The 27,811-nt window shown below is 52.1% G+C and overlaps 1 protein-coding gene across 1 annotated transcript in view; it reads left to right on the top strand.

Annotated features, from left to right (window-relative positions):
• Positions 1 to 27,811, top strand: part of Myo18b (myosin XVIIIB) — a 320,748-nt gene that overhangs the window by 30,063 nt on the left and 262,874 nt on the right. Inside the window, exons 3-8 of the mRNA XM_048784886.1 lie at positions 9,588 to 9,689; positions 11,700 to 11,774; positions 15,504 to 15,565; positions 19,653 to 19,704; positions 21,281 to 21,372; positions 25,132 to 25,231. Coding sequence (XP_048640843.1) covers positions 9,588 to 9,689; positions 11,700 to 11,774; positions 15,504 to 15,565; positions 19,653 to 19,704; positions 21,281 to 21,372; positions 25,132 to 25,231 — 483 coding nt within the window. The remainder of the gene's footprint in view (positions 1 to 9,587; positions 9,690 to 11,699; positions 11,775 to 15,503; positions 15,566 to 19,652; positions 19,705 to 21,280; positions 21,373 to 25,131; positions 25,232 to 27,811) is intronic.

The raw sequence follows: 27,811 nt of genomic DNA, 5'->3' as shown, positions 1-27,811 counted from the left end.
CCCCCCCCCAGCTGGGTCGTATGATGGCTGATGAGCCTCTCCCCCACCCCAGGAAGAGCCCAAGAGGACCTCTGTCTTTATGTGCAGATGTAAGATGACGACATATAAAGATGTCACAGTGTCCAGGAAACAGGAAGATCATAGACACACTAAGAGGAGAGAGCAGGAGAAGCAGACCCCCAGATGGCGGGGCACTAGGGCCAACTGACAGGCACTTCAGAATTCCTGTGAATAAGATGGTCCAGAGATAGAGGACAAGGCGGGCAGTGGGGGTGGAGAGCTGTTTAATTTCAGCACAATGTGAATTTATTATGAAGAATCAAATGGCCGTTCTCAGACAGAAAGGGCAGTGTTGAAGTTAGAACTTAACGTCGGGGTTCAGCAGCGGGGACGTTACACACACGATACGACCTGTCGACAGGAAGCAGGTCAGCAGGTGACCACCGAGCAAAGCCGAGAGAGAAAGGTAACAGAAAAAAGAAATAGGTAAGACCATTAGAGCCAGGTGGGCCCTATTTCAAGGCCTGCTTCAGGTGGAATCGGAGTTCCGGAAAGAAGAGAACAGGCAGAAGCGGTGGCTGAAGAGTAAGGTCACAGCTCTCCGTCTCCTTTCCCTTACTATAAATGGACAAACCCCCCGAGGTAGACCTGCTTTCAGACGGATGAAGAAACGAAATTCTGTCATACACAGTTTATAAGAAAAACACTAACAACACTAAGATAATTCTGACAGTTTTACTAAAGGATACAAAGTAACTGTTTTCTTACAGTTAAAACAAACAAAAAAACACCTTAGAGCCGGGTGTGGCAGGCGGCACAGGCCTGTCATCCCACTGGGTCAGGAGGCTGAGGCAGGAGGATCCTGAGTTCCAAGCCAGACTCAGCCAAGGCAAGGCCCTAAGCAGCTCAGTGAGACCCTGTCTGTAAATAAAATACAAAATAGGGCTGGGGTGGGCCTCGGGGATGGGGCTCAGGGGTCGAGGGACCCTGGGTTCAATCACTGGTACCCCCTCCCCCCAAAAAAACAACTTAGGAAACTCTAAGCAGAATCAATTACAAAGGAGACGTATCTTTACACACCATTTTAAGGCCATGAACATTTATCCAGAGAAAAATCTTAAAAGCAACCCAAGCCCAGAGCAAGGAAGGAACATGTTACTTTTAAGTCTCAAGTTTTCAGTTTTGTGAATAGTGTAACAAAATTGACACAGGTGCAATAAATCAAATAGGTTGGAAATCATAATCTAGAGCTCCTCTATATATGAGTTGTTATTTTCTAATTATATTCTTATTTTAATGACATCATCTATTACATAGTGGGAATTTTTTCAGCTGTGCCCACCTAGGCCAACATGGGTGAGGAGAAATAACTGTAAAACCACCAAAGCCAGCCCAGTGATCAACCTAGAATCTACAGCCAGCAAAAATCTCCTTTAAAAGTGAAAGTGAAATAAAAATATGTTCAATAAATAAAACCTGAGGGGATGGGTCGGCGGGGGCCTGCATTATCAAGCACCCTGAAGACAGGAACTAGGGGCAGGAGGGAGGTGAACCTGGTGGCTCTGGAGGGAGGAGCAGGGGGCACACGAGGGTGAACACATCAGTAAACATGAATGAGCTGACTGCCGAACAGTGGCTCCCCTCCCCAGAGTGAAAATGTACACGTGACCAAAATGACTGTCACACCAAAGGCAGGAGAGGTGCATGACGTTGAAGTGCCTTAAGGTTCTGAGATGGTTGAGGGGTAGTCAAATGAGGGTTAGCGTTGGACTGACCAGTCCAGGGTGGGGATTGTAATCACTAGGGTAACTGCTAAGAAAAACAAAGTGTGGACATCTAACAGTTAAAAGAGAAAAATGGAACAAAACGACCGATTAATCAAGAAAGGTAGTAAAGGAATTCAAGGAGGACATAAAAATAGGTTAAACTGAAAACAAAGCAGAGTAAGATCGTAGCTGTAAATGCATTTAATGTAAATGAACCAGAATCTCCAAGTAAAAGACTTGAGGTTTTGGACTGGATAAAGAAGCAAAACCCTGTCATATCCCATTTATAAGAAAAACATTTTTTTTTTTAAAGAGAGAGAGAGAGAATTTTTTAATATTTATTTTTTAGTTTTCGGCGGACACAGCATCTTTGTTTGTATGTGGCACTGAGGATCGAACCCGGGCCACACACATGCCAGGCGAGTGCGCTACCGCTTGAGCCACATCCCCAGCCCAAGAAAAATATTTTTAACAGAAGGAGGAAGAGGGTCTATAATACACCCACCAACCAAACCTAATTGGTATTAGGTTGTTAGACAAGCTACACAGTAATGCTACTTGAGATGGAGAGTGGGGTTTATTAATGATAAAAGATTCAACACAATAAGTATTGAGTCTTAAGTCAGTATGTTGCAAATAACATAAGTTCTAAGTACATAAAGCAAAAATAGATTTAAAAAAAAAACAGGACAAATCTACCACCCTAATGGAAGATATTAATACACTCCCTGCTTACAGAACAAACAAAATAACTGATAAGAATATAGAATATGTTGAGTTGATGGACATATGTAGATGCCGAATCCAGCAAAAATAGAATTCTCCATCTTTGAAGTACACACAGAACATTTATCAAAATAGATCATGTTCTGGCCCCTAAAGGGAGTGCCTACAGATTTCAAGATTGAAATTGCTCAGCTTCTTTTCTGAGCACAATAGGTTTAAGCTCAAATCAAATAACTAGGAAGTCCTTAACTGCTTGGAAATTAATATACCTCCAAGTAATTATAGGTCAAAGGAGAAACTAAAATTGAAATTAGGAAATATTTTAAACTAAAATATATTTAAGAAATGACATAAGGTATTATTATTAACATCATTATTTTATTTCGCTTTAAAAAGCATTTTAAACGATCCAATGAAAATGTAGCATAATTAGGGCTGATACTAGTAACCTTTGTACAAATTTGAAAATTGGAGAAAAATTCCTGTCTTTTTGGCTTTTCATATGTATGTGAAAGTGTCATAGTTCCCACTTTAAAAAAATTATATCAATGTATTTTCAGGAAGAGTCATGAAATCATGATGAATATTAGCCGGCATGTAAAAAAAAAAAGTAAGCTAAATCTAAAAAGGTTTTATTGGGTCTAAAGTAACGTTATCTGAACAATAATCAGGAGTTTTATCTGAATAAGTCTCATGCTTCATCTGTCAATTTTCCCCCCTTTTTGTGTTCCTGAAAGCGCCAACTGGGTACTGCACCCCCTGGGCCAGGCGGTGGACCTCCTTTAGCTGATGACCTCTGCTGGGGTGAAACGCGGGCAGTCTCCTGCGGTTGTGGCTGAAGCGTCTTTGCAAACTCAGTGGCGGCCGCTGCTGACGTGTTTAGGGTGGACTTTAAGCACTGGTGTTTCTCTTTGCTGACCACCTCTCCTCGCCCCTCTTCTGGCTGGGCACAGGCTGGGTCAGGCTCCTCAGAGGATGTCCTAGGGGGATGCTCCAAGCCCCCAGCTCGTATTCTTACTGGATACCGTCCACCCAGGGGCTCAGGTCCCATCCTCTACACCACTGCGGCCTTTGAACACTGAGGCGTTCAGAAGTATTTTTCCGCCACCCGCTGGTTTTATTCGTCTAATATAGCCATCTTTAATTTCCGCGTGCTTTTTGACCCCAGTTCTTAGAAAATTCTGTTGTGGTGTCTGAGGCTGCATTTCCGACCTTACCTTTCTACTTTGCAGCGTCCCCAGACCTTTAATAGCTACATTATTAAATGTAGCTTATTAATATTTTATAGCTACATTATTAAATGTCACCACTTCCTGTGGGTGACAGTCCCAGCGGCTCATCCGGGCACCTGACACGGGCGCCCACGGCTGCATTCTTGTTAGCCACCTCCCCCCTTCTCTCCGCCTTCCTAGCTAGAGCTTGCACTCTGGCCGGTCCAGGCCGCTGTCGCGTTGGCCACTTCTCTGGATGGTCCCCACCTGTAGGGCCCCATCTCCTTCCTGGCTTGGGGACGCCTTGCGTCTTTGGAGGTTGGCTCAGGACGGATGGCCTCACGTGCTCCTGGAGCCCTCACCAGCCCCAGGGTGGCGCGCGCTCCTGTGAGCCACGCGGGCCGTCTGTGGTGTCCCTGGCGCCCCTGTTCCGTGCATGCCTTCAGTGTTTCCATCTCCGCCTGGATGGGATCCGGGTGCCGCTGTGCCTCCGCCATAGGGCCCCAACCATCTCCCTCCACCGGAGCCTGAGCTTGCGGGTGCGCAGGCGCCGCGGGGACGGGACTTCATGTGTGGGCCGCTGGTACCTCCCAACGAGTGAGGTCTGTGGTCATCCCCTGCCTGCTCTCAGCCTGGCTGCAGGGTGCAGACAGGACGCCAGGAGAACAGCCGCTTTCTACGCTGCCGTGATGACCTTGACCTGCTATCCTGGCTCGCAGTGGCTGCTGCCACAGTGGTGGGGAGCCCCGGTCTGGACTGCGACTCTGCTGCCAGCTCTCTGTGTGACCTTGGCCAATAGGCTAGCCCCTCTCCACCTCGCCTGCTCTGCCCAGAGAGGATGGCAGCGCAGGTGCCCTGCCACACCCGTGCGCACCACCCTCTTAGAACAGCACAGTTGCTGCTCCGAGTGTTAAAGTCCACATGTTCTGGTTCCACCAGGACCTTGAGGAAGCTGAAAGAGTGACGTGAGAGGAGGAAACACACAACCTCAGAGGTCAGGCTCCTGCCTAGAATTGTTTTCACTCGTTGTTCAAATGTGCAGGGGTGTTCCAAAGGACGAGAGCCTCCCTCGTGCGCCCTCTGAGCTTACACTTGAAAGCAGACTCAGAGCCCAGAGTGGCCTATGGCTTGGTGGCCGCCTTAGATGGATGAGTCAAAGAAGGTGAGCGACAAGGGGGCTGGCCCTGAAGTGGGAGGAGGAGAGCACTGTAGGTAAAGGTCATGGCTAAGTAGAGCCCCTCCCGTCATGGGCAGGAACTCGGCTGCTGGAAGAACTGCAGTGTGGTCGTCATGTGGCTTGAAACTAGGCAGAAGAATAAGTCAGCATTGTGTTGCTGTGACAAAATACTTGAGAAAAACATCTTAAAGGAGGAAAGGTTTATTTTGGCTCATGGTTCCAGTGGTCACAGTGTATAGTCGCTTGTCCCCATCACTGTGAGCTTGTGGTGAAGCAGAACATTGGGGCAGAAAGTCCATGTGCAGCAGATCTGATCACCTGGTGGTGGCTGGGAAGCAGAGACAGTGAGAGAAGGGGCTGGGGACAATGTACACCCTTCTATGGGATGCCCCAGTCATGCCCCAGTGATGCCCCAGTCACCCGTTTCCCACCCCCCAGGTTCCCCCCTAGAGTTTACACCACCTCCCAGTAATGCCATGAAATGATGGCTCTGTCAGTACATTAATCCAGAGCCCTCCTGACCTATCATTCCCCCAAGGCCACCTCTGCACAAGGCTGGCTTGGGGACCAAGTATTCAGTACATGAGCCCATGGGGACATTTCATATCCAATCCCTAGCAAAGAGAGACACAGGGTTTTGGGAGACTAGAGCAATACATTCAGGTTTTATTCTACAGCCTGGGAAAAGTTAAACAGGAGCGTTAGGGGTGATGGTTCTGTAACTACCAACGGGGTCAAGGGTCAAGGTGACCGATGTGTGACGCTGTCTGCCTCCCGGTGAGCCTTACATCTGATTGTCCTGTTAATTGACAAGAAGGGTGCATACATCTTCAGTTCCAGTTATGGAATATCTAGTCCTTCTCTTCTTGCGGCGTTTTCCTGAAGCTGTAAGCCCTGTTCCGAGCTGCACGCTCAGGTCTGAGAGGGACGTCTCTGTGTAGGGCCGACGCCCTGCCAGGCCTCTGGTGACCTCCTGGGACTTGGGTTGGCTTCCCTAGGCAATGGAGCCAGGTCAGCCTTTCATGCCTGTGTCTTCATGATGGTCCCCAGCCGTCCACCCTCAGCCTGCGTTTTGATATATAAATTTATCTTTCACCAAATCTAGGAAAATTGGTATGATCATTTCTCTCCTCCTGGGACTCAGTTACATGTATGTTTGGTCTTTGAATATTCCTCCTATATATCTCTGATGCTCTGCTTAATTTTTCCCCAATACTTTTTCGTTCTCTTTTTTAGGTGACATAATCTCTGTGGTTCTGCCCTCAAATTCATGAACTCTCTCTTTTGCCATCTCTACTCTGTGTTTTATTTTGGATGCTGTATTTTTTACTTCTGAAATTTCTGCTTGGTTCCTTCTGGAATTGTTCTTTTCTCCTCTGCTACTTCCTATCTTTTCTTCATTACACGAGTGGTTTCTGTCAGGTCCAGGTACAATAGTGGCTTTAAAATCCCCGTCTGATCGCTCAGCATTTGGGTCTCCTTGGATTGGTTCCCGCTAGCGGGCTCTCTTCTTGCCCGAGGGGGGCATTTCCTGTTTCCTCACAGAGTGATTCTGCATTGTGCCTAGCAAGGTGGCTGGTGTGTGGTGACACCTGAACTACGCCGTGCCCCTGTGCAGGGTGTGGCCCCGGTTGGCCCCCCCCCTGCTCTGTCCCCCTGCAGTGGGTGGTGGCCGCATCTTGCTCAGTCCCCCGGCCTGTGTAGGGCGGCTCAGGGTCTGCTCACGTGCTCGCGTGTCATTTGGGGCCTGTCGGAGATTTTGACAGTATGAGCGCACAGGGCTTTGGAGCTGCCCCTGAGACCTTCTGTTTTCAGATGTGTCCTCTCTGCAGCTTCTGTCCGGGCCCCTCCTCCACTCCCCTGTGCTTTGGGGCATTCTCCATGTCCTTCTGTGATCGCGCTCCCTGTGTGTCCTGCATTTTCCACTGTCGTTTTGTGATGTGCTTTGGATACAAAGCAAACATGGTTTGTCGGTGAGTTGGCTGAAGAGGGCAATGGTGACCTGAGTGGGGGCCAAACAGTGGAACCGGGATGGCCCTTCATTTTGGGATAATCAAGGGGAGGACGGCTTGGATTCAATTTTGAGCTCAAGAAGACCACACGCAGGAGGAATGTGTCTGGCTGCAGAACAGAGGCTGTGGGATCGGGCTGAACAGCGTAGGCTTGTGACCTTGGAGATGCTGTCTAGATAGTCACCTGGAAATGTCAGACATGGGCTGGATACTTAGAACCTGGAGCTCGTGGTCTAGAGTGTCACCAGAGCATAGCTGGTACCTGAACCCGTGGGACCAAGGGGCTTTCCCAGGGAGGATGGAGCTGGGGAGAAAGGGGTGCCAGGGGGCGCTCTGAGGCCCTGTGGGGTGCAGAAGCCAAGCAGAGGAGGAAGAGCCAGCAAAGAGTTCCCCTTCACCAGCTGAGGATCTGGGCCACCCCTGGAGGGAGCGTTCTCAGCAGTCGGAGAAGCAGGGTTCACAGGTGGCCAGGTCAGTGCAGTTGAGAAGCTGGCCAAGGCGGGGACAGAACAGCGAGCCTGGGATTGGGCAGAGGAGAGACCCAGACGATCCTTCTCGTCCACCTCCCTGGGGGAGTGGGAGAAATGGGCAGGACCATGCACAGCCCCTGGCTGCTGTGGACGGAGGTGCTGGCTCTCAGGGCCCTGGTGGTCTCGGCTGTGAGCTGTGTGCCCACCGAGCACAAAGGGACCACAAAGGAACCACGCAGTCGGTATGGTGCTTCCCGATGGCGGCTCCTCCCTCCTGCAGCAGGAGACGGTATGCCTGCAGTGTGTCCCCCGCCTGCTCAGACACCTGGAAAGAAGCCTGTGAACCCCAGTGGGCATCTGCTGTGCGCCTGCGGGGACCAAGGACATCCTGGTCCACAGTCCCTGGCAGTTGGCTGGCTGCCCTGTAACCCATGGCCATGCTGATAGTAAAGGATGGATTCTGAGCGGGGCTGGGCCCCCCCGCCTGCTGGGAGCCGCCTTCTCCGTGGGCCTGGCTGGAGCTTGTCAGGCTCAAGGTTCTAGGGAGAGAGTTGAGGGTTCAGAGCGCGGTCTGCCCAGGGAACCCAAGTGGTCCACAAAAAGTCAGGACCTGATGGCGACTCCCCCGCTGGGTCTCTCGCTCAGCCCGGTGCCTCTGGATTGGGGACTGGCATTCATCACACGTGTGTTCACGGATGGTACCCCCGGGGGAGGCCTGTTCTCACTGAGGCTGACCGTATGTCAGGGCAGAGCCCTCTGCCTTGGTTCATGGCAGGCTGCCTTGGAAATCAGGCATCCTGGAGGGCACTCGGGCCTGCCCGAAGCAAAACAACCAGAGTGTCAATGACCTGAGGCCTTTACTTTCTCACTTAGCTGGGGAGCTGGCACCGGCTGCCGTCACGGGTGGCTGGCGAGTTTGCAGCTGGCATGCTGTGCGCGGCCGTATGCCTGTGCTCCCGGGTCCTCTGGTGGTGCCCACGTCCTGGGGCTGGTGTCACCTGCAGAGTCCTAGACGGGGCTTGGCCCACCAGGCTCCCTGCCTCTACCTCAGGGCTCCTGTCTGCTCCAAGGGGACTGCCTTCCAGGCCTGGTGGCCACCCAAGTGTAAATTGCAGCCATCAGTGTCACTGAGGGTCTCTCTGGACATTGGGACGATCCCAGTAATTTCTCGGTGTGTGAACCGGCTGGCTGTCATGCGGGATCTCAGTGGCTCACATCCCATTCCCTGACCCCCTAAACCCCGGAACTGAGCCTTGTCCGTATCTGGAATTCCTAGAGGGCTCACTGGTCTTGATCTCAGGGCTGTCAGACCCATCTGTAGAGCACAAAGGTGGGTGACTTCTACTCAGTTTGTACTCGCCCACAGGAGTCGCTAGCCCACCCTGTAGCATCCGAGCACTAAAGTGCTCAGGTCCTAGGGAAGGCCGTGTGGGTCCGGCCAGCACTTGGGACACCTTTCCCCAAAGTCAGCCTTGGTGCCAGACACTCTGGGTTGCAGGTCTTGGCTCCAGCTCCGAACCATCCAGGTTCCATTCTTGTCCTTTGCATTCAAAGTAATAAATGGGAGCAAGTCTGTAGGGCCTTCTGTTATCAGGATAGAGCATCGGAACCCCTTCCGCAGGAGGGAACAGTTTCTGAAGCCAGTTTTACGGTCTAGCCTACCTAGGCACCGGCCAGGTCCCCTTTCCTAACACAGGGTTAGAGGTGATCTTTCCATTAATATTTTTATAGTGCTGAAAACCAGTGCTCTTATCTAGGGGTTAATTCCTTTCTAAAATATTTGCTTAGTTGATTTTCAGGAATCTCTACGTAGGAACCTGGAGATATATTTCTTTCGCCCTGTTGGTTGTGGAATACTGCAGCCCAGTGAGAACCAACCCCATCGCAGCTCCATACTGAACTTCAGCCACAGTTGAATTCTTTGTGCTCGGGCTGAGACTTGGCAAGGCTGGCCAGCGGTGGCTTTTGTTCCACGTGGTCATTGTAAGCTGGCCGTGCTCATTTCATGTCAGTGACGAGGTCCACGGTGGAGCAGAAATCCCTGTGTGTGTTTGTGGCTGAGTTCAGACTGTCCCAGCTCCCTCCCTCCGGCTTTAGAAGGGCGTCTCCTGTGAGGCGAGGGGCAGTCTTTTGCTGGAACCCAGGGGGTTCCTGCCCGGCTGGTAATGTCCTTAGATAAGGCGTCCAGGAGCCTCCCCTAATGCTGACCACTCTTCAACATGCAGATCAAAGAGTACGAGAAGCTGGACAACGAGGAGGACCGCCTGTGCAGGAGCCGGCAGATCTACGACACCTACGTCATGAAGGAGCTGCTGTCCTGTTCCCACGTAAGCCCCGAGCTCCTCCCGGAGCTGCCCTCTGATCAGCGTGAGAGGGAGTGAGTGGTGGGTGGAGTTTAAGAACAAAGGTGCCAGGTCACTGTGTTGTTGCACACCTGTCATCCCAGGGGCTCTGGAGGCTGAGGCAGGAGGATGGTGAGTTCAAAGCAGCCTCAGCAACAGTGAGGCCCTGAGCAACTCAGTGAGACTCTGTCTTTAGATAAAATGCAAAATAGGGCTGGGGATGGGGCTCAGGGGCTGAGGGCCCCTGGGTTCAATCCTCGGTACCAAAAAAAAAAAAAAAAAAAAAAAGAGCCCAATGCCTGTGTTCTGTAGTCTGCCCCCCTGGAAGATCCACACGGTGCCGGAGGATGTTCCCAAAAGCCAATTCTTGCTCTGCAAAAAACTGAAGAACTAAAATTCCTAGTTCATATTAATTGAAGAAAAAGTCTCAATTCCAAACTTTCCAGAGAAAATTCAGCTTTGTTATTTTTAATTGCACTATCTTTTCACAAATAGGCTAATCAAATATTGAAAAGTATAAATCTGAAATAGCTTCAGTGAATTAACAAGGAGAATTGTGATTATTTTCTTAGTTTTGTTCATGAATAGTTAAATAACAGTTGGAGTAAATGTTTTCCTTGTAAATTAGATAGGCAATCTAATTCAGCCATTAGGATAAACCAGGTTCTCAGGAAATTATTTCACCAAAAGTAAGTGGAATAATTAATAATGAGAATTTGGCAGGCGCCGGGCACAGTGGTGCATGCCTTTAATCCCAGTGGCTGGGGAGGCTGAGGCAGGAGGATCACAAGTTTGAGGCCACTTTCAGCAACTCAGTGAGACCTTGTCTTAAAATAAAATATATTAAAACATGCCTGGGGATGTGACTCAGCAGCTGAGTTCAGTCCTAGTACCGCCCGCCCCCCAAAAAAAAAAACCCTTTTTTAAAGGGATAGACTGACAGTCCTGGCCTCCCCCATTCAGTATAGTAGCCACTGGCCATGTGTGGCTGTTTGAATTTGTTAAAATTATTTAAAATCAGATGGGATTAAGAATCTGATTCATCACTTCCTCCTGAGTCACATTTCAGGTGCCCACAGCCCCATGTGGCCAGAGGCTCCCAGCGTGTGGTCAGGCAGGAAGCCCCTTGCACAGCCCTGCCCTGGCACCGATCTGCTCCAGCCTGCTGCAGGGAGCTGGTCCGGGCTCTGCAGACCTGGAAGAGCTGCGGCTGCAGGTGGCCTCTCCGGCAGCCCACGTGGCCTTGCTCTTCGCACCCACCTGCTTTGATGGAAGGAATTTCTGAGTAGGAAATCTCCGGTCCATGCCTTGCTGCTCCTGGAAGGCTGAGCCCCAGTGAAGGCCAGATGTTCTCGGAAAGCCGCGTGAACTTGGTTTTCCGTGGCTAGCGGGGTTTTAAGCCCCAGGAGGTGTTTTTTAAAGCTCTTCTTACTGAGCATTGTTGCAGAAGACGCAGGTAAAGTTTGGAGGGCTGCCGTCTGTGGTTCCCGCCAGTGGGAGCTCCACTTGCCCAGCTCCCCCTGCCGTGGCTGCAGTCAGAGCCCCATGCACTCAGAGCCTCTGGCCACCGTCACTAGGCTTTGTAATGCTGCATTTGATTTTTAGGTGAGTGTCCGTGTGTCGTTTGATGTAGGACAGGGTTTGTGTTTTTAGAAGTCCCCTATCAGGCAAGCGAGGAGACTCAGCCAGTGGGTATAGCAGCTGTGCTGTTCCTGACACGTCATTAGCCCACTGACCTTGACCTCCCGTGGGGGTAGCTGTGCACTCAGGCCCCTGTGTGCTGCCACGGCTCTGGGAACCCTGCATACCCGAGGGATGCGCAGGCGTTGATCGGCCTCCACCCGGGGCGCAGAGTTTGGGGAACACTGGTTGGTGTAATTGCACAGATTGTCGCTAAGCGATTGGGGAGTTCGACTCTCTGTTGTGGTATTGTGTGCCATCGAGGTTCCTTACATATATGATTATTCAAAATCACTGTCTTTGATTTTTCAAAAGCCATTCTCCAAGCAAGCTGTGGAACACGTACAGAGTCATCTGTCCAAGAAGCAAGTGACATCAACACTCTTTCAGGTAAGATAGAATTGCTTCAAGGTAAAGGCACTGGATCCGCGTAGCAGTTGGGCTCTGTGACATCGCTTTGGCGTGTGTGCGTGTGCAGTAGAGGAGAGCCTGTGAGACCGTGTCCTCCTGGGCCCGCTGGGCTTAGTGTCCCTTGCCTTTTCATTGAGATGGGCGCCTCCACCCACGGGCGGGCTGCACTTCCTGGAAAAGAGAAGTGTACCCCGGAGATTTCTAGTAGCATCCCATTCTAGAAGTCCACCTGGGTAAGACACTGGAGAAGAAAACTCTTCCACGTTTGATATTTTGAGACCTGGGATGGACAGGGACTTCACAAGATGTGTCCTGATGGCCCGGGTGTCGGTCCCTGCAGTCATCCCCCTCCTGGTTAAATGGGATTTGCTTTCAAGAATCAAGGGGGAATCTTCAGGGGCCCTGGAGTCACACCTGAGGATGTCCTTTCCCTTAGCCACTCATAACACACGACACAGCTCCATGTTAGATGAGGAGGTTAGGGAACTGGTCCCCTATCTAGACCTGGGTGTCGCCGCTGTGGGGATGGAGCGGCCCCTCCTCCCCAGAGCCTGGGCGTCCTGTGGGTCCTACAGAGGTGGCAGGTGGTTTGCAAAAACAGTCCAGTTCTCAAGTGGATAATGTATTTTTATATTTCTATGAATTATAATAAATGAAAGAAGTAATGATTTTCATAAATGAAAATATTTTTTCCTTTTCTTGGATGTTTCAGTTACAATGAGGTAAGTGGATGTTTGATTTGTCACCTTTTGATAGGATTTGTTCATTCAAAATGAAGTTGATTATTCTACAGAGAAAACACTAATGTGGCCCTTAGAGCATGAGGACAGTAACAAATTGGGTGTCATCCTTCAGTCAAAATAATTAGACGTCCCTTTCACAAAAGGTAGGCGCTGTGTGCACGCGCCAGGGGGTTCCAAGCTCAGGTTCTGGAACTGGTGAGTGGGCTGGGTTTTGGCCCCAGGGCTGCGACCGCCTGCTCCTGTTTCCCCGTCTGTGAGGGGAGGTGGCCAGGCTGTCTCTCAGGGGGTCTTGAAGATTCTGGGAAAGGTCGCTTTTCCCTTGGCCTGCCCCCCCAATTCCCCCCAAATGTCAGCTAGGACCAGGTCCTGCAGCATCTGCCCCGTAGGTCTGTGTGTCTGCTCTGTGCCATCTCCGAGGCGTTTCCTGTCAGAGTCTCAGTCTTCAGACGACTCTGCCGCAGACAGCTCTGTAGTCACAGGGTGGGGGCACTGCTGTGCCTTCCCACAGAGCCTGTCATCGGTTCCCATAACCCTGAAACACCTGAACCTGCCTGATTCAAGAAACAAAAAGAGGTTCGTTTAACTTGGTGGTTAGATTAGAGGACAGAAGTCCAAGACTGGACACCCTGTCAGCAGCCTCGGGTGGCCCCCGTCACATCAGGCGTGTGGCATCACGGCAGGAGGGGTGCAGGAGGGAGAGAGCACAGGGAAGGACAGGAGGGGAGGGGGACTGCTTCCCATGGCACCTCTCGGGTGAACTCACCAGAGCCCCCCAGAACTGCCTGAGTGCCCCCAGAGGGCAGCGCCCGTGACCTCGCCTGCCCGGGTCCATCGATTTCCCGTCCCACATGGAGGACCAGGTTCCAGCCAGTGACCTCTGGGATACACTCAAGCCGTGGCCTGGCCACAGCACCTGGCTTTTCTTCCAGGTTTTACCTTTTCCTGCAGCACAAACCGTGTTGGAGCCAGCTTGTCCAGGTGAGATAGGAAGGTCACCTGGGTTCCTTTCATACCCTCGGGGACACTCATTCACAAGCTTTTCTTCAGCCTGTCTTTTTTACAACACTTTACTAATTTGTTGGGTTCACTAAAAATGGACGAGTGTTCTGGTGAAGCTGATGTGGCAGGTGGCGTTCCCATTCCACAGGTAAAGGGGACGTTGCATTCATTCGATCGTGTCGATCAGAGCGTGGCGATGGAGCGTAGACAGAAGTGACGTTTGGGCGTTCCGTTTACAGATGTGCCCCCGCCCATCACGTGGGTGGAGGTTCACGTTACACAAAAATGTTCCGAAAGTCAATTCAAAATGCTTTTTATCAAGTTCCCTTTGTCCATGAAAATGACTTTAGAGATGAGTGTCACAGAGGTATGTTGGGTGGCAGCAGCCCAGAGGGGTCCTGGCTGGTGTTCAGATGTCTGAGACGTGCCAGGCCCCGTGCTCTTGGCAAGGGTCTTGGTTTTACTCAGTTCTCACGGTGGCCTCGCAAAGCAGAGGTGACTCACCTTCCCCAGATGCCCGGAGCTGAGGACCAGGGAGTTGCGCAGTTGCTGGCAGCTGGACGAGGCTCCTGCCCCGCTGCCCGGCTGTCCGGCGGCTCCTTCTGCAGCAGGGTGGTGGCCGAGAGGTCCTGGAGCCTTCTGTCTTTCACAGGATTGATGGGAAGGGGGAGAAGTTGGGTGGAATAAGAAAGCAGAGTGCCAACTGGCCAGTGTTCCTGTGACTAGAAGCCTGCGGTGGCTGGAGTGTCCCAGCTCTGGGTCCCGCTCTGTCTGGGAGCCTCTGGGGCCTCCTGGGACTTGAAGGGCTCAGCTGAGATGGAGGTCACACGTAGACGTGTCCCTGGGGGCTTTCCGTGCTGGAAAGGACTCAGAGATGCTTCACTGAGGAGAACACAGTCCGTGTGGTTTCAGGGGTCAGTCTGAGAACAGCGGTAGCCCGTCCTCGCCCGCGTCCCCTGCCCAGCACAGCCTCCCATGTCAGCGCAGGGGGGCTCCCTAGAGAGCTCGGGGCTGGCAGCCAGGCCTGCCCGCCATGGCTCTCCCTGCTGGCGTCCGCTCCCTGTCTCCGCTCAGCCTCCAGGGCGCTCTGGGAAGACCCGGGCAGTGCTAAGTCTTGTCTTGGTCCACAGGTTCAGGTGTCAAGATTCCCCCAAAGACCTAGCTGACTCTTTTGAACCGTGAAGGGGGCCCTTGGTCATTTCTTGTTCCCCACTTGAAGTTCATCCACGAAACAGAAAAGTCTGTGCTGTTTATTTCACAGTGTGCCAAGGGCACAGGATTGGAGTAGATCACAGCTGTCCCGCCCGAGGGCCAGCAGCCCTGGCTGTCACCCTGCTCAGCCATGAACTTGCTGGAGGCCTTGGAAATGCACCCCCCACCCCCAGTCCTGGAGCCTCCGACAGCCAGAGGGGCGGGTTGGTTCTCCCTCCTGGTTCCCTTTAGCTCTGTCATTCCGAGGGGTCGAAAGCCCATCGCTGACACAACCGGACGAAGGCATTGAACTCTGTGGCTCTGTTCGCTCTGACTTGTGACGACTCAGTGTTCAAGCAGATTACGGAAGCTTTCTGCAAGATGTGCTACGTAACTCACAGGCCCGTGCGAAATGACCCCGTCGTTCAAAAGTTATCAGGAAGTTCAAGATGGTGACAGAGGAACGTCAGCCACCACCAAACTCTTCTAAGTGACATCCACCCAGCTAGTCCCTGTCACTTAGGAAGGGTCCGCTGCTGGCCACGCGCCACACGAGGCAGTAGGGACACAGGGGCCAAGTTGCAGGCCTGCCCCGTCCTGGTGGGCTCCAGGGGAGCTGCTGTGGTATAAGCCGTGCTGTCTGTGTGTCCGTCCTGGACGAGCAGCACCCCGGGAGTGCGCCCTGGGGCCTGGCCCTGTCTGGGGCTCACTGTCTGCCTTCCCTCTGGTCCATTCCCATTCACACAGCGTGGCATTTCTTCTCCGTCCTTTCCAGCCTTACATAGAAGAGATCTGCGAAAGTCTTCGAGGCGACATTTTTCAAAGATTTCTGGAAAGGTATGAAACTTTATGTATATGTATGAATCCAGTATCGTAAGGGCGCGTGCCACTCACTCTACTCTACTCTGTCTGTGCTGTCCTTAAATGTGTGAGACGCGGCTGGGCCATGCTCAGTGGCAGAGCGTGTGCAAGGTCCTGGGTTCCATCCCCAGCACTGCAAAAAAAATTTTTTTTAAGATGTGTTAATTTATTCATCCAACAGGTGTTTGTTGCTGTGACCGATGTGCCAGGCTGTTCGTCTGTTTCTTCATTATTTTATATCCTAATTTGGGGGTCTGTGTAGCTACATGTCCCTTTGAGTTTCAGGTCTTTAGCTGCAACATATCCTGAACTTTAAATAGAGCAGGGGACCTCGGGTTTAAAGCTGTCCTCTCAGGAGACCTTGCTAATGCAAGTGTGCCTGTAGCTTACTGGGTTGATTTGTTGGGTTCTGGAAGTGTACCCCAGAATGAGGCGTACCCTCAGTGGGACGTGCCTGGGCTTGATTCTCTTCAGGGCTAGGTGATGGGGTTTGTGATCCTGTACATCGTTGACATCCCCGGAAAATGGGTCCCTTTGGTCACTCGAGCTGTAGCATGTGTTTGTCATAGAATTCTGGAGTTTGTCCTAAGAATGTGCGTCTCCTCCGCCTTTCCAGCCCCTTCCCAGCCAGCTGCAGTGTTTTGAGCAGGCCTCTGTGATAACATGCTCTTGGCATTGGACTTTCTAAAACCTAACCTGCATTCACACTGACCGCCCTTCCCTCCGTAAACCCGGCTAATTTCCACTCAGTGGCCATGGCGATGGTGTCTCACGGCGGGAGCGGCCGTACAGCTGCTCAGAAATCGCACCCTGAGAACAAGGGCTACTTTCTTACAGTCTTCTTCTCCCCACTCTCGGAGAACTAAAACAATTTAAAAACATGGCTGTGTTGTCAGTCCACTGGGGTTTGGAGATAATTTGCCTGGAGTAGAGTCATTCTTCCAAATGAGGGCCCTCCTCTGAGTAACAGCAGAAACTTGGGCAGGACGCCGCCTAGGGAAACCACGGGCCTGGGGCACATCCGCCTGGGGGGGCCGCCTCGTCCCCGCCATCTCCACAGCAGGTGCTTCTGAGAGCGACCTTTCCCTCCTGTTGGATCAGCCTTGCTCTGATGTGACCCCGGGAAGCAGGGAAAGTCTGGGAAGGTCATTAAGTGGCAGGAGGCTTCTCCCTGGTGTCTTGTCACTCAGCATGGTGACTGACCCTTCCCTCCCAGGCTGACATACATGGTCTGGTCCTTTTCCCGCCCAGTTTGCCGTTCGGATGAAGCCGTGCGGCGTGTCACGGAGCAGGCACCCTGCATGTCTGGAAGCGCTTATAGTTTGATGTAAATAAGTTGTTTTTGAAGTCGTTTTATTAATCCATACACCTTTTAGGTGTATTTCTGTTAGTGAATTCTCAAATTTAAAAAAAAAAAAAATCCACATGAGGTCCTGAGTTTGAAGTTTGGGTTTTGAAAAGCACCTGCCCTCTAAGAATGCGGTGACGTGTCCTTGGGCACATTGGTGAAGGTGATTTCCCACCTCTGTGGGGTGGTGGGCAAGAGGGAGCCCTCAGCCCAGGGCCTGTCTCTGCTTCCTCCTGAGGAGGGCGGGTGGGGAGACCAAGGGGGCCTGGATCTGGAGGAGGCCAGTCTTCTCTGGTGGAGGCCCCCGAATGGAAACGGGGCCCCACCCGAGCTGCACCAGGCACTTCTGGGTCTTTAATGTTGGCCTTCCCGAGACACTTTGGGGGCATCTGCAAGGACTTGGCTGGCTGAGGCCATGGCGTGTCCTTCTGCCCCGGGGACTCATTAGGAATAATGAGTGCTTAGGTCTCGCTGCTGGAGCGAGCTGAGCCTGGACACTCAGGGGCCACCTGCGCCCCTCCAGAGAGGTGCATTCACAGTAGGTCCTGCCGAGTGGGCAAGACGTGTGCTTCTCTCTTCCCGGTGGGCCAGTCCTCTGAGGCAAGTTCCAAAAGGTGTCAGACCACCCGTCCCCAGCTCTGATCTCCAGTATTTGTGAGAAGAGGGAGGACAGGCCCATCAGACTGAGGGAGTTTGCGGGCCTGCTGTGGGTCCCTCGGTTTGGGGGACACCCAGGCAGGGCTGTGCCCTGTGCACACACGGTGCTCTAGAGGGCAGCTTGGATGCCTCATGCCAATCCACCGCTTCACAGAGATGTTGGGAGGGTCAGAGAACATTCTGAAAAGTCACCTTCTATTCGCTGACACAGTTGCCATGGGATTGCAAAGAATTCTTTTTTTTTTTTCTTTAATATTTTTTCTGGTTGTGGATGGACCCAAGACCTTTATTTTATCTGTTTATTTCTATGTGGTGCCGGGAATCCAACCCAGTGCCTCACACATGCCAGGCTAGTGCTCTGCCCCGAGCTACAGCCCCAGCCTGCAAAGAATTCTTCTGGTTTCGATTTTTAGTGTGGATATTACTATCAGGTTGTTACCATATTCCTAAAGGATCCTCATGGCTAAAGGCCTCTCCAGGCAGTCCCAAGGGAACCGAGCTCCTGGCTGTCTTACACGTTCTCCTGAGAGGACGCTGGGGCCTGCACTTGTACTTCAGAAGGACTTCTCCGTCTCCCCTCCTCCCTTTTCTCCTTGTTCCTCTATTGAGCCTAAGAGATGAGACCCAGCCCTCTCCAGAGCACTCTCTGCCTGCAGGAAGCCAGCCCAGCGGTCATTTCTCTCCTGTCCTTACTGATTTATTTGTGAACTTATCTCTGTATTTTTGCTGTGCTGGGATGGAACCAGGGCCTCATGCCTGCGGGGCAAGCACTCCCTGCTGAGCCGCTCTCGCCCCTTGCACAATCAGCGAGTGGCAGACACCTTCCAGACGCGTGGCTGCCTGCTAGGAAAAGCAATCTGGGGGCGCCATCGTGGGGTGGCAGTGGGGTGGGCGCTCTTCCTCCTTCCTGGGTGAAGACACTGGCCAAGCAGCCGAGGGTAATCGTGGGAGCATCTCAGGGCCCTGGGCTGAGGGCCCCTCTTCTCTTCGTATCTCTGGGAGCCATACTGAGTTTGGAGGAAGATGCTCTGGGGGCCGTGGGTCTGGGCTCCAATATGGCTCTGCCCACTCTCAGGTGTGACCTTGGCCATTGGGTCCTGGGTGGCCTTGGTCTTCCCGGCTGGGAAATGGGGGGCCCTGAAAAGGAGGGAGGTGAGCAGGCCCAGCCCACAGGAACCTGTGCTCAGGTGTTTGTTGCTCTTAAAATTATTTGTAAACTTTAATTTTTTTGTGTCATTCAGAGGCTCATTGTCCAGTAAGGTAGCAGCTAGCCACATGCAGCTACTGGACACTTGAAGGGTGGCTGGTCTAAATTAAAATGCAAAAGACTCAACCAGCCACTGAAGGTGTGGTGTGCAAACAAGAATGTGGAGGAGCCCATGAGCAGTGGCCTCTTGATTCCATGTTGGAGTGGTAATGCCCTGGGTTATATAAATAATTAAAATTGAATTGCACAGGGCTGGGATATAGCTCAGTTGGCAGAGTGCTCCCTCTCAGGCACAAGGCCCTGGGTTCAATCCCCAGCACCACAAAAAATGAAAAATAGAAAATCCTACATGTGGCTTGTGTTATCTTCCTGTTGGAGAGTGCTGATTCCAATAAAAATCCCATCATAGTCTGTGATGATTGAAGGAGAGACATGGAGTCTTTTACTTTAATTGTGAACTAAAGCCACGAATGCCAGTGAAGGCTTTGTGAAAAAAAAAAAAAAAAAAAAGCTGTTGAAGAAAACTTGCACTGGGTGGGATTGTGCATGCCTGTAATTCCAGTGACTTGGGAGGCTGAGGCAGGAGGATCACTAGTTGGAGGCCAGTCTCAGCAACTTACTGAGGCCCTGGCTCAAAATAAAAAATAAAGAAGGCTGGGCATGTGGCTCAGGGTTAAGCCCCGAAGTTCAATCCCTAGTACCCCCCTACACACACACAAAAAAAAAAATACTTGTGCTATTTCAGAAGTAACCCAAATAGTGCCGTTCTAGTGTATCTTACAACATTGTGCTATAAATCCAATTGTTTTGGTATTTAATTTTTCAGTAATTATTTTTATATTCTCTTCTAGCGACAAATTCACTAGATTTTGTCAGTGGAAAAACGTAGAATTAAATATTCATGTGAGTATCATCTTTTTCTTTTTTCCTTCTTTAAATAAAAACTTGCCCTGGCTTCCCCTCGTGAGAAAATACTTCCTTCTGGGCCCTGCTCCCAAGGGGTCTCTGCCTGACCAGATGCTGTCCTGCACTCCCGGGTTGTTGAAAGGCCGCCCTCCCACCCACTGCAGTGAGCCCTCTCTCATATTCATGGAAGAATGTGCTTATTTACGCAAGAAAGGATTTTTTTTAGGCAGTAATTGACCCTTTGACAAAAATAGTAGTAAAACTCGGACCTCCTGCCTGAGGCGGCTTCCATCTTCCTGTCCCTCTCCCTTCTTAGGGCTCCTTTCCCTTCTCTCATTATGGGATGTAATACTAAAAGCTGGGCCTGCGCAGAGACGGTGACGTCATTACAGATGCAGGCTTCCTCTTGCCGTCATCGTGGAGGAGGGACGTGGTCTGGGCACAGGCCCTCCTGCCCCCCCCCCCAACCCGGGGTCTCCTAGCTCTCCGTGTCAGTGGGTCCGGGTGGCCTCTCATGTCACCTCCACGGTGCAGGGCCTTCAAGCCCCTCGTGTTCTCTCATCCGTGAGCCTTCCAACGGGGCCAAGGAGTGGACTGGATTTTTTTTTTTTTTTTTTTTAAGATTTTTCCTTGGACAGCGCAGTGGAAGCGGGATTTGTTGTTTTGTTTTCTTAGCTTCCCCTTTACGTCCTGTTCCGTGGCAGGATTTAAAAAGCAAGAAGTGACACACATTTTGCACAATCCCTTGTCCCCCGGGAGCTCTCGTGCTGTCCCTGCTCCCCGGCTGACCTGGGGTCCTTGGGACTCAGCATCCACTGCGAAGCCGGGGCTGAGTGCAGGCTGGCCGGATGCGGGTGTGACATTCCGAGGGCTGGGGGGGACCCGGGAGACTCTCACCCTGAACTTGCCGGGTGAGATGAGTGGGGTTTGCTGTGCCCTCACGTCCCTCACCCAGAGCGCAGATGCTCTTTCTGCTCTCGCGCTGTTGGCCGCAGCTGAGGCTCCTGCAGTGGGGACGCCCGTGACGGGGACAGTGCTGGTCAGTGAGGCGCCTGTGTGAGCCTGGGGCTGGCCAGCCCTGCAGGAGCCCCTCGCTTCCCTGATGGGACCGACAGCAGCTCATGGCCCCTGCTGGGCTTCCCTGTCCTGTGCCTGCTGCTCTGAACACAGGTGCCCCTCCTGCAGACGGTCCCTTCCTGCCACAGCGGCTCAGTGCCCTTGGGCGTTCCCTGGGCTCCGGGCTCCAGGGTGGGAGGTTGGTCCTCCGGCTTCTCCTTCCACTAGGATGGCCACCCGCGGGTCAGTGTGCTGCCCTCTGAGGCTGCCCACAGCGGCCCCCACTCCGTCCTCTTCCCTCTGGCCTCCAGTGGGAGCCTGGTGCTCCTCGGAGGTGGCCTGGAGCAGTCGGGGACAGTCTCACCCTGTGCCCTGCATCCTTCAGCTTAGGGACCATCGCGGAGGTCAGGGGCTCCCGCATTAGACCCCGACTTATGTTTTTCATGAAAAAGAGGAATCTTTGTGACGACCTACCTTAGGCCATCTCACCTTGTCACCCTGTGCTCCGACTTCACAGTTGACCATGAACGACTTCAGTGTACATAGGATCATCGGACGGGGAGGATTTGGGGAAGTGTACGGTTGCAGGAAAGCGGACACTGGAAAAATGTAAGCCTTCCGTCTCCCCATATCTCACCAGAACCATTTTTCTTTTTGGCACAGAAAAAATGAATTTATTTATTTATTTATTTTTATTATTGATTTTATTTTTTTAAAGTACACAACAGCGGAATGCATTACGATTCTTATTACACACATCGAGCACAAGTTTTCATATCTTTGTATAAAGTAGGTTCACGCCAATTCATGTCTTTATATGTGTACTTGTTTTTTTTTTGTGCATTACAATTCTTATTACACACATATACCATAATTTTCCATATCTCTGTTTGTATATAAAGTAGGTGGACACCCAATTCGTGTCTTCATAATGTGCTTTGGATAATGATGTTAATCACATTCCACCATCATTGCTAATCCCCTGCCTCCTCCCTTTCCCTCCCTCTCCTCTGCTCTATCCGTGTTCCCCCTCCCTACCCCACTATGAGTCAGCCTCCTTATATCAGAGAAAACATTCGGCATTTGTTTTTGGGGGATTGGATCACTTCACTTAGCATTATCTTCTCCAACTCCATCCATTTACCTGCAAATGCCATGATTTTATTCTCTTTTATTGCTGAGTAATATTCCATTGTGTATATATGCCACATTTCTTTATCCATTCATCCACTGAAGGGCATCTAGGTTGGCTCCACAGTTTAGCTATTGTGAATTGTGCTGCTATAAACATTGATGTGGCTATGTCCCTGTAGTATGCTGTTTTTAAGTCCTTTGGGTAGAGACTGAGGAGAGGGATAGCTGCGTCAAATGGTGGTTCCTTTCCCAGATTTCCTAGGAATCTCCATACTGCTTTCCACATTGGCTACACCAATTTGCAGTCTCCCCAGCAGTGTAGGAGTGTGCCTTTTTCCCCACATCCACACCACCACTTATTGTTGTTGGTCTTCATAATAGCTGCCATTCTGACTGGAGTGAGATGATATCTTAGAGTAGTTTTGATTTGCATCTCTCTAATTGACAGAGATGTTGAGCATTTTTTCATGTATTTGTTGATTGATTGTACATCATCTTCTGAGAAGTGTCTGTTCAGGTCCTTGGCCCATTTGTTGATTGGGTTATTTGTTTTTTGGTTTTTTTTTTTTTTGGTGCTTAGCTTTCTGAGTTCTTTATATGCCCCAGAGATTAGTGCTCAATTCACCAGAACTATTAAGAGAATTCTACGCTTGGGACAAAAGGAAATCTCTATATAGAAATAGGGACGCCATGATCCCCTTCCTGAAGTGATGGATGGCAGAGGAGCCAGGTTGTACCTTGTTGAGCAGCAAAAATGAGAACAGGAAGCCTGACCGCCCCGCCCTGGGGCTCATGGGACGTGCAGAGCGCCCCCCAGGGGTCAGGCCAGGGAAGATGAGCGGGGCCCAGAGATGGAGAAGGAGCCGCTCTCTTCAGTCCCGTAAGACGGCCCAGTGAGAGACCCAGTGTGGGGTGGCCCAGCGCGTCAAGAGCCACGGTGGCTGGGCAGTTTGGGGTGGAGACAGGGGAGCCCTGCTGAGGATGGGCAGCAATCAGGGCTCTCTCCCTCCCCTCAGAACCTTGTCCCTGGGGAGGACATGTGAGCCAGCAGAAGGGCCTGGGGAAGTGAAGGCTGGGGAATGTTTGTCATCAGACAGGAGCGTGTTTCTAAAGTAGAGAAGAGTGGCACACGTTGGCCTAGGAGGGTGGCACATGGGAGCCTCGGGCCAGGTGGAGCAGAGTCAGGGCCAGAAGGGCTGGGTGCGGTGGCACAGGTTTGTAATCCCAGCGGCTCAGGAGGCTGAGGCAGGAGGATCACAAAACCAGCCTCAGCAACTTATCAAGGCCCTGAGCAGCTCAGTGAGACCCTGTCTCTAAATAAAATACAGAATAGGGCTGGGGATGGGGCTCAGGGGTCGAGGGCCCCTGAGTTCAATCCCCCATACCAAAAAAACAAAGAAACCAGAAGGAGCACTGGAGGTCACCTCATTCGGCACCCACCTCCCCCTTGCCCTCGACACAGCCCACAAGTTGTCCACAGCCCTGCCCAGCTCTTCCTGTGACCGCTGCCAGCAGCTCTGCCAGGCCATCCTTCCTGTCACCAGGCGGGTTCCACAGTTGCCACGCTCTTCATGATTTGGGACTTGAATTTCCCTTCACTAGTTTGTGTCCCGGCCACCTTCCTGCCTTGGGACACTGAGTGTGAACTGGCACCCCCAAGTTGGAAGTCCAGGGAAGGGTCCCGGGTTGCACCAGGAGAGCAGGGTCAGGTCCGCAGTTTGTGGCCTCTGTGCCTCCAGACCCTGGCAAATGGCAGTGACTTGTCAAGAGAATCCAACGCGGTTCCTCCCGGCTCCGTGCTGCCCCGAGGACTTTGGGTCCTACATGACATGTGTCATTTGTCGCTTGCTAGTTTCATTCAGTGGCGTTGGTCTTGTTTCCTCGCAGCAGCTTGTGGAGGTAGTTAGCATCTCTCCTAAGTCACTCGATGTCACACAAGCAGATTATTCCACTTGATCTCTTTGTCCTGAATAATTATTTCAGTTAACCCACAAGAAACCCCGAGGGCGAGGGCTCACACCGCGGCCAGGGCCTGGGCATGCTGGGCCCGCGGCTGCCCCCCTCTGCAGCAGACGGGGACCTCAGCAGAGGGTGGCCGCGTTGGAGAACTCCCTTCGTGAACAGGAACCATTTAAAGAACACATCACTCCAAGTGTCCCCAGTGTTCCCCTCCTAATGGAGCAGATCAGTGAGTGGATTCCTCCCGAGACGCCTGGGGAGGGGACCCGAGCACCAGCCTGGAGCCTTTCACTCCACCATGATGAGCTTGATCAGCCAGACATGAGGGTCTTCTGGACCCCAGCCCGCGGGGGCACTCGCACCCAAGCCCCGTGAACTAGACCACCAATGGGAAACCCACAGTCACACACAGAGGTTCAGTCCTCGCGACACCCGCGAGGATGGGCAAATGTTCCCTGTTCCCTGGTAGCTTTCTGTAGCCCTGTGACAGAGGCCTCGGGTCTGCTCCCGCCTGTGACTGTAGGATCGGCCCCCAGGCAACGGGCCTGTCTCATTCATATGAGTTTGTTCCAAGGTCTCAAAAACCTTTAGTTGTCCACTGTTCTTCTCAATGCACTTTAACCAATGATACGCAGATCTGATAAGAAGAATCACAATAAGCTAGATATCAAGATTAAACAAACCAATGTAGGGTCCTTTGCTCTGCGCACCCTCATCAAAACCTGGCCACTCCTGGTGCAGTGGCACTTGACTGTTACCCCAGCAGCTCGGGTGGCTGAGGCAGGAGGATCGCAAGTTCAAAGCCAGCCTCAGCCACAGCGAGGCCCTAAGCAGCTCAGTGAGACCCTGTCTCTAAATAAAACACAGAAGAGGGCTGGGGGTGGGGCTCAGTGGTCGAGGGCCCCTGAGTTCAATCCCCAAAATCCCTACCCCTCCCCAAAAAGTCCTGGCCACTGATGAATTCATAATTCCTGTTTGGTGACACACCACATGCACACCGCCAGCCTTGCCCCATAGTAGGGGGGGGGGCAACTCACAAACTTTATTCCTATTCGTCTACTTTATGCATTAGTTAGCGGGGACTTCTGTCCCTGGGGTGATGGTGTGTCTTGCTGGATCCCCCGCCCCACATGCAGAGTTGACAGTCCTCCTGGGACCCCAGGCTGTTTCCCCTCCCCCTCGTACACATCGCCCAGGTCTTCGGAAGCCCTCCGCAGCCTGCCTGGGTGTCAGTCAGAGGCACTCGCGTGGCTGACTCAGGGTCTCTGTTTCCAGGTACGCCATGAAATGCCTGGATAAGAAGCGCATCAAGATGAAGCAAGGAGAGACGCTGGCCCTGAATGAGCGGATCATGCTGTCCCTCGTCAGTACAGGAGTAAGTGTCCCTCGTCCCCGGTTGCCTCAACATCTGTCTGTCTGTCCTGGGCCAGGACGATTGTCTCCTCTGTCTGACCATGGGGCGGGATGAGGCCTGGGGGGTCCCGAGCGTGGCAGTCAGGAGGGGTGATAGCCTTCCCAGAGCTCACGGGGACACCTCGCGGTGCCACCTGTTCACGTGTCCGTGATATCTTGCGTCACAGAGGATAGGAGCTGAGATGGCGGAGAATAATCGTGAAAGAAAAAAAAAATCACTTGACAATAGTAAAATGACTGACCCAGGAGCACCCAGGGAGGGGCTCCCACCTCCACCGGCAAATCAGAGGGCTTGGCGGGGGCTGGCGGAGCCTGAGGGTCCTCTGGGTGGGCCCTGGGCTGCGTGCGATGCCTCCAGAGGCGACTTCATCGCCAGGGCCGTGGGCATGTCCACCCCACAGCACTCTCCCCCGTTTCACATTGTGTTAATAGGCCAGGCTCGGTTTTGGCGCAGCACTTGCGGAAATGACCTGTCACTCAGTGACCTCTCACCCAGTGTCGTCTTTATTTCCAAAGCAGCTTCCCATTCTGAAGGCTTTGTGTGAACTGTGTTGTCATCCATCAAAACCTTGGCTGTGCCAGGCGCGGTGGCGCAGGCCTGTAATCCCAGTGGCTTGGGAGGCTGAGGCAGGAGGATCCCAAGTTCGGGACCAGCCTCAGCAACTGAATGAATCCTTAAACAACTTAGGGAGACCCTGTCTCAAATTTAGAAAAGTAAATAAATAAAGAAGGAAAAAAGGCTGGGGATGTGGGTCAGTGGTTAAGCACCCTTGGGTTCAATCCCCAGAACCCAAATAAATAAATAAATAAATGAAATGAAACCTTGGCTTTGAGGCCGGGTGTCCTCAGTGGCGGAGCACTTGTCTGGACGCACGGGCCCTGGCCCCCGTCACAGTGCAAAGAAACCAACACACACGACACTCCCCCTCCCACCTTCTGCTTTAATTCTGTGTAAAGTCGACACTGTGTCCGAGGACACGTCCAGCAAAGCCTCCCCGGCAGCCTGTGTGTGCACATGTCCACTAGCCTGGCACCTGGCTGTGGGGAGGGGAGCGGGGCAGAGGGCGTGGGCCGGAGTCTTCTGTGTAGCCCACCCGTGAAGTTAATGTGGGACACCCAGCCAAGCCAGCCGGTGTACACTCAGGGACACGTGGGGGCTTCTGGAGGTCACTGGGTCTCATGCACAGTCAGCCTCACCAGAAGGAAGAGTCAAATTTAGTGGCTGATCAAAGAATCCCCTTCGCCCAGGGAGCCGTGAACCTGAGAGCCAGGGGGTTCATTTCTTTGCCTGAAGGCTCTGGACACAGGGCCAGCGCTTCCTTCCTACCAGTGCTTTGTGGGTGAAAGGTCTTTGCTTATCGCCTGGGCTGACTGTATGGTGGGTCCCATTCTTCCAGCAAGAGCCTTAAGTGCTCTAGAAGGTCTGTTCCTGGAGCAAAGGAGCAGCCGGGTCCAGCTGAACCCTAGCCACCAGAGCTCCATGGCCCACAGCAGCTCCTCACCACCTGCTCTCTCTTCTAATATAGGGGCTCAATCAGACTCACCTGGCATGTGTGAGCACCCACTGGGTGGTGTGTGCCGTGCGAGCTCCCGGTTGCTGTGGGCCTTATCTGTGTCTTAAGTTTCAAATGTGCACCCAGCCGCTGCAGATTTTAGTAGTTATTAAAATACTCGTTTTTAATGAGCTATCTCCAAGCCAGGGATATTTATTCTCAAGGAAGCCTCTGGGGAAACATTTTGATGTTGGAGAAACGTTAAGGACGGTGTTCATGTAGCATTTTAATATTTATTATATTCAGATGAGGGCGAATCTGGTTAAGAAGAGGTTTGATTCCTCCCTGGTCTGACCTTAAGGGAATCAATTTAAAAATGGGGTTATATGGAGCAGCTGCTTTGAGCTGATTCGAAAGAATTATTTATATTTTATTCAAATATTAAGCTGTATCACTGTTTTTTTGAATTTATAAAGATATGATGTCACCTTCAGAGTTCCAGTAAAGCCATAGGGGATCTTATTTCCACAGTCAGAGGCCTCTTTTGTGAACTTTTGGTAATGCTCAGCTGAAATCCACCCTGTGGGGCAGAGCCCTGGGCAGCTGTGCCCAGGGTGTCCTGGTGGGGCCTGTGCTGCTTGGGCACCTGCCAATTGCCCTTGGGTTTGGTCCCCCTCTGCTTCCCCATTTCTCATGAGCACAGCCCCCCTCCTCCCACTAACGAGGCGGTGGGAATCAGCCTTCCAGTTTGCTTCTCCCTGTTCCCATGGGAGGAAGGAAATGCGCGTGTTTGAGAACCAGGCAACGCACCTGCAGTTGTGCAGCGAATTCATGGAGGAGTCTTGTGGGCTTCCGGGAAGCCCCGTCCCTGCACCCCCAGATCCCCAGAGGGCTGGCCCCTCTGCTTGAGGCTCCTAAAACCTGACTTTTTTTTTTTTTCTTTTTCTTTGCCCTTATACTGCGTCGGGGGGAGGTGACGCTTTTCAGGTGTCTTGGAAAGGTAGCTCATCGGGAAGTGTGGTGACAGCTGAGGCCTACAGCCCAGGGCT

The sequence above is a fragment of the Marmota marmota genome, unplaced genomic scaffold (assembly GCF_001458135.2).
Source record: "Marmota marmota marmota unplaced genomic scaffold, marMar, whole genome shotgun sequence".
Lineage (NCBI taxonomy): Eukaryota > Metazoa > Chordata > Mammalia > Rodentia > Sciuridae > Marmota > Marmota marmota.
This window is presented reverse-complemented; position numbering and strand designations above follow the sequence as displayed.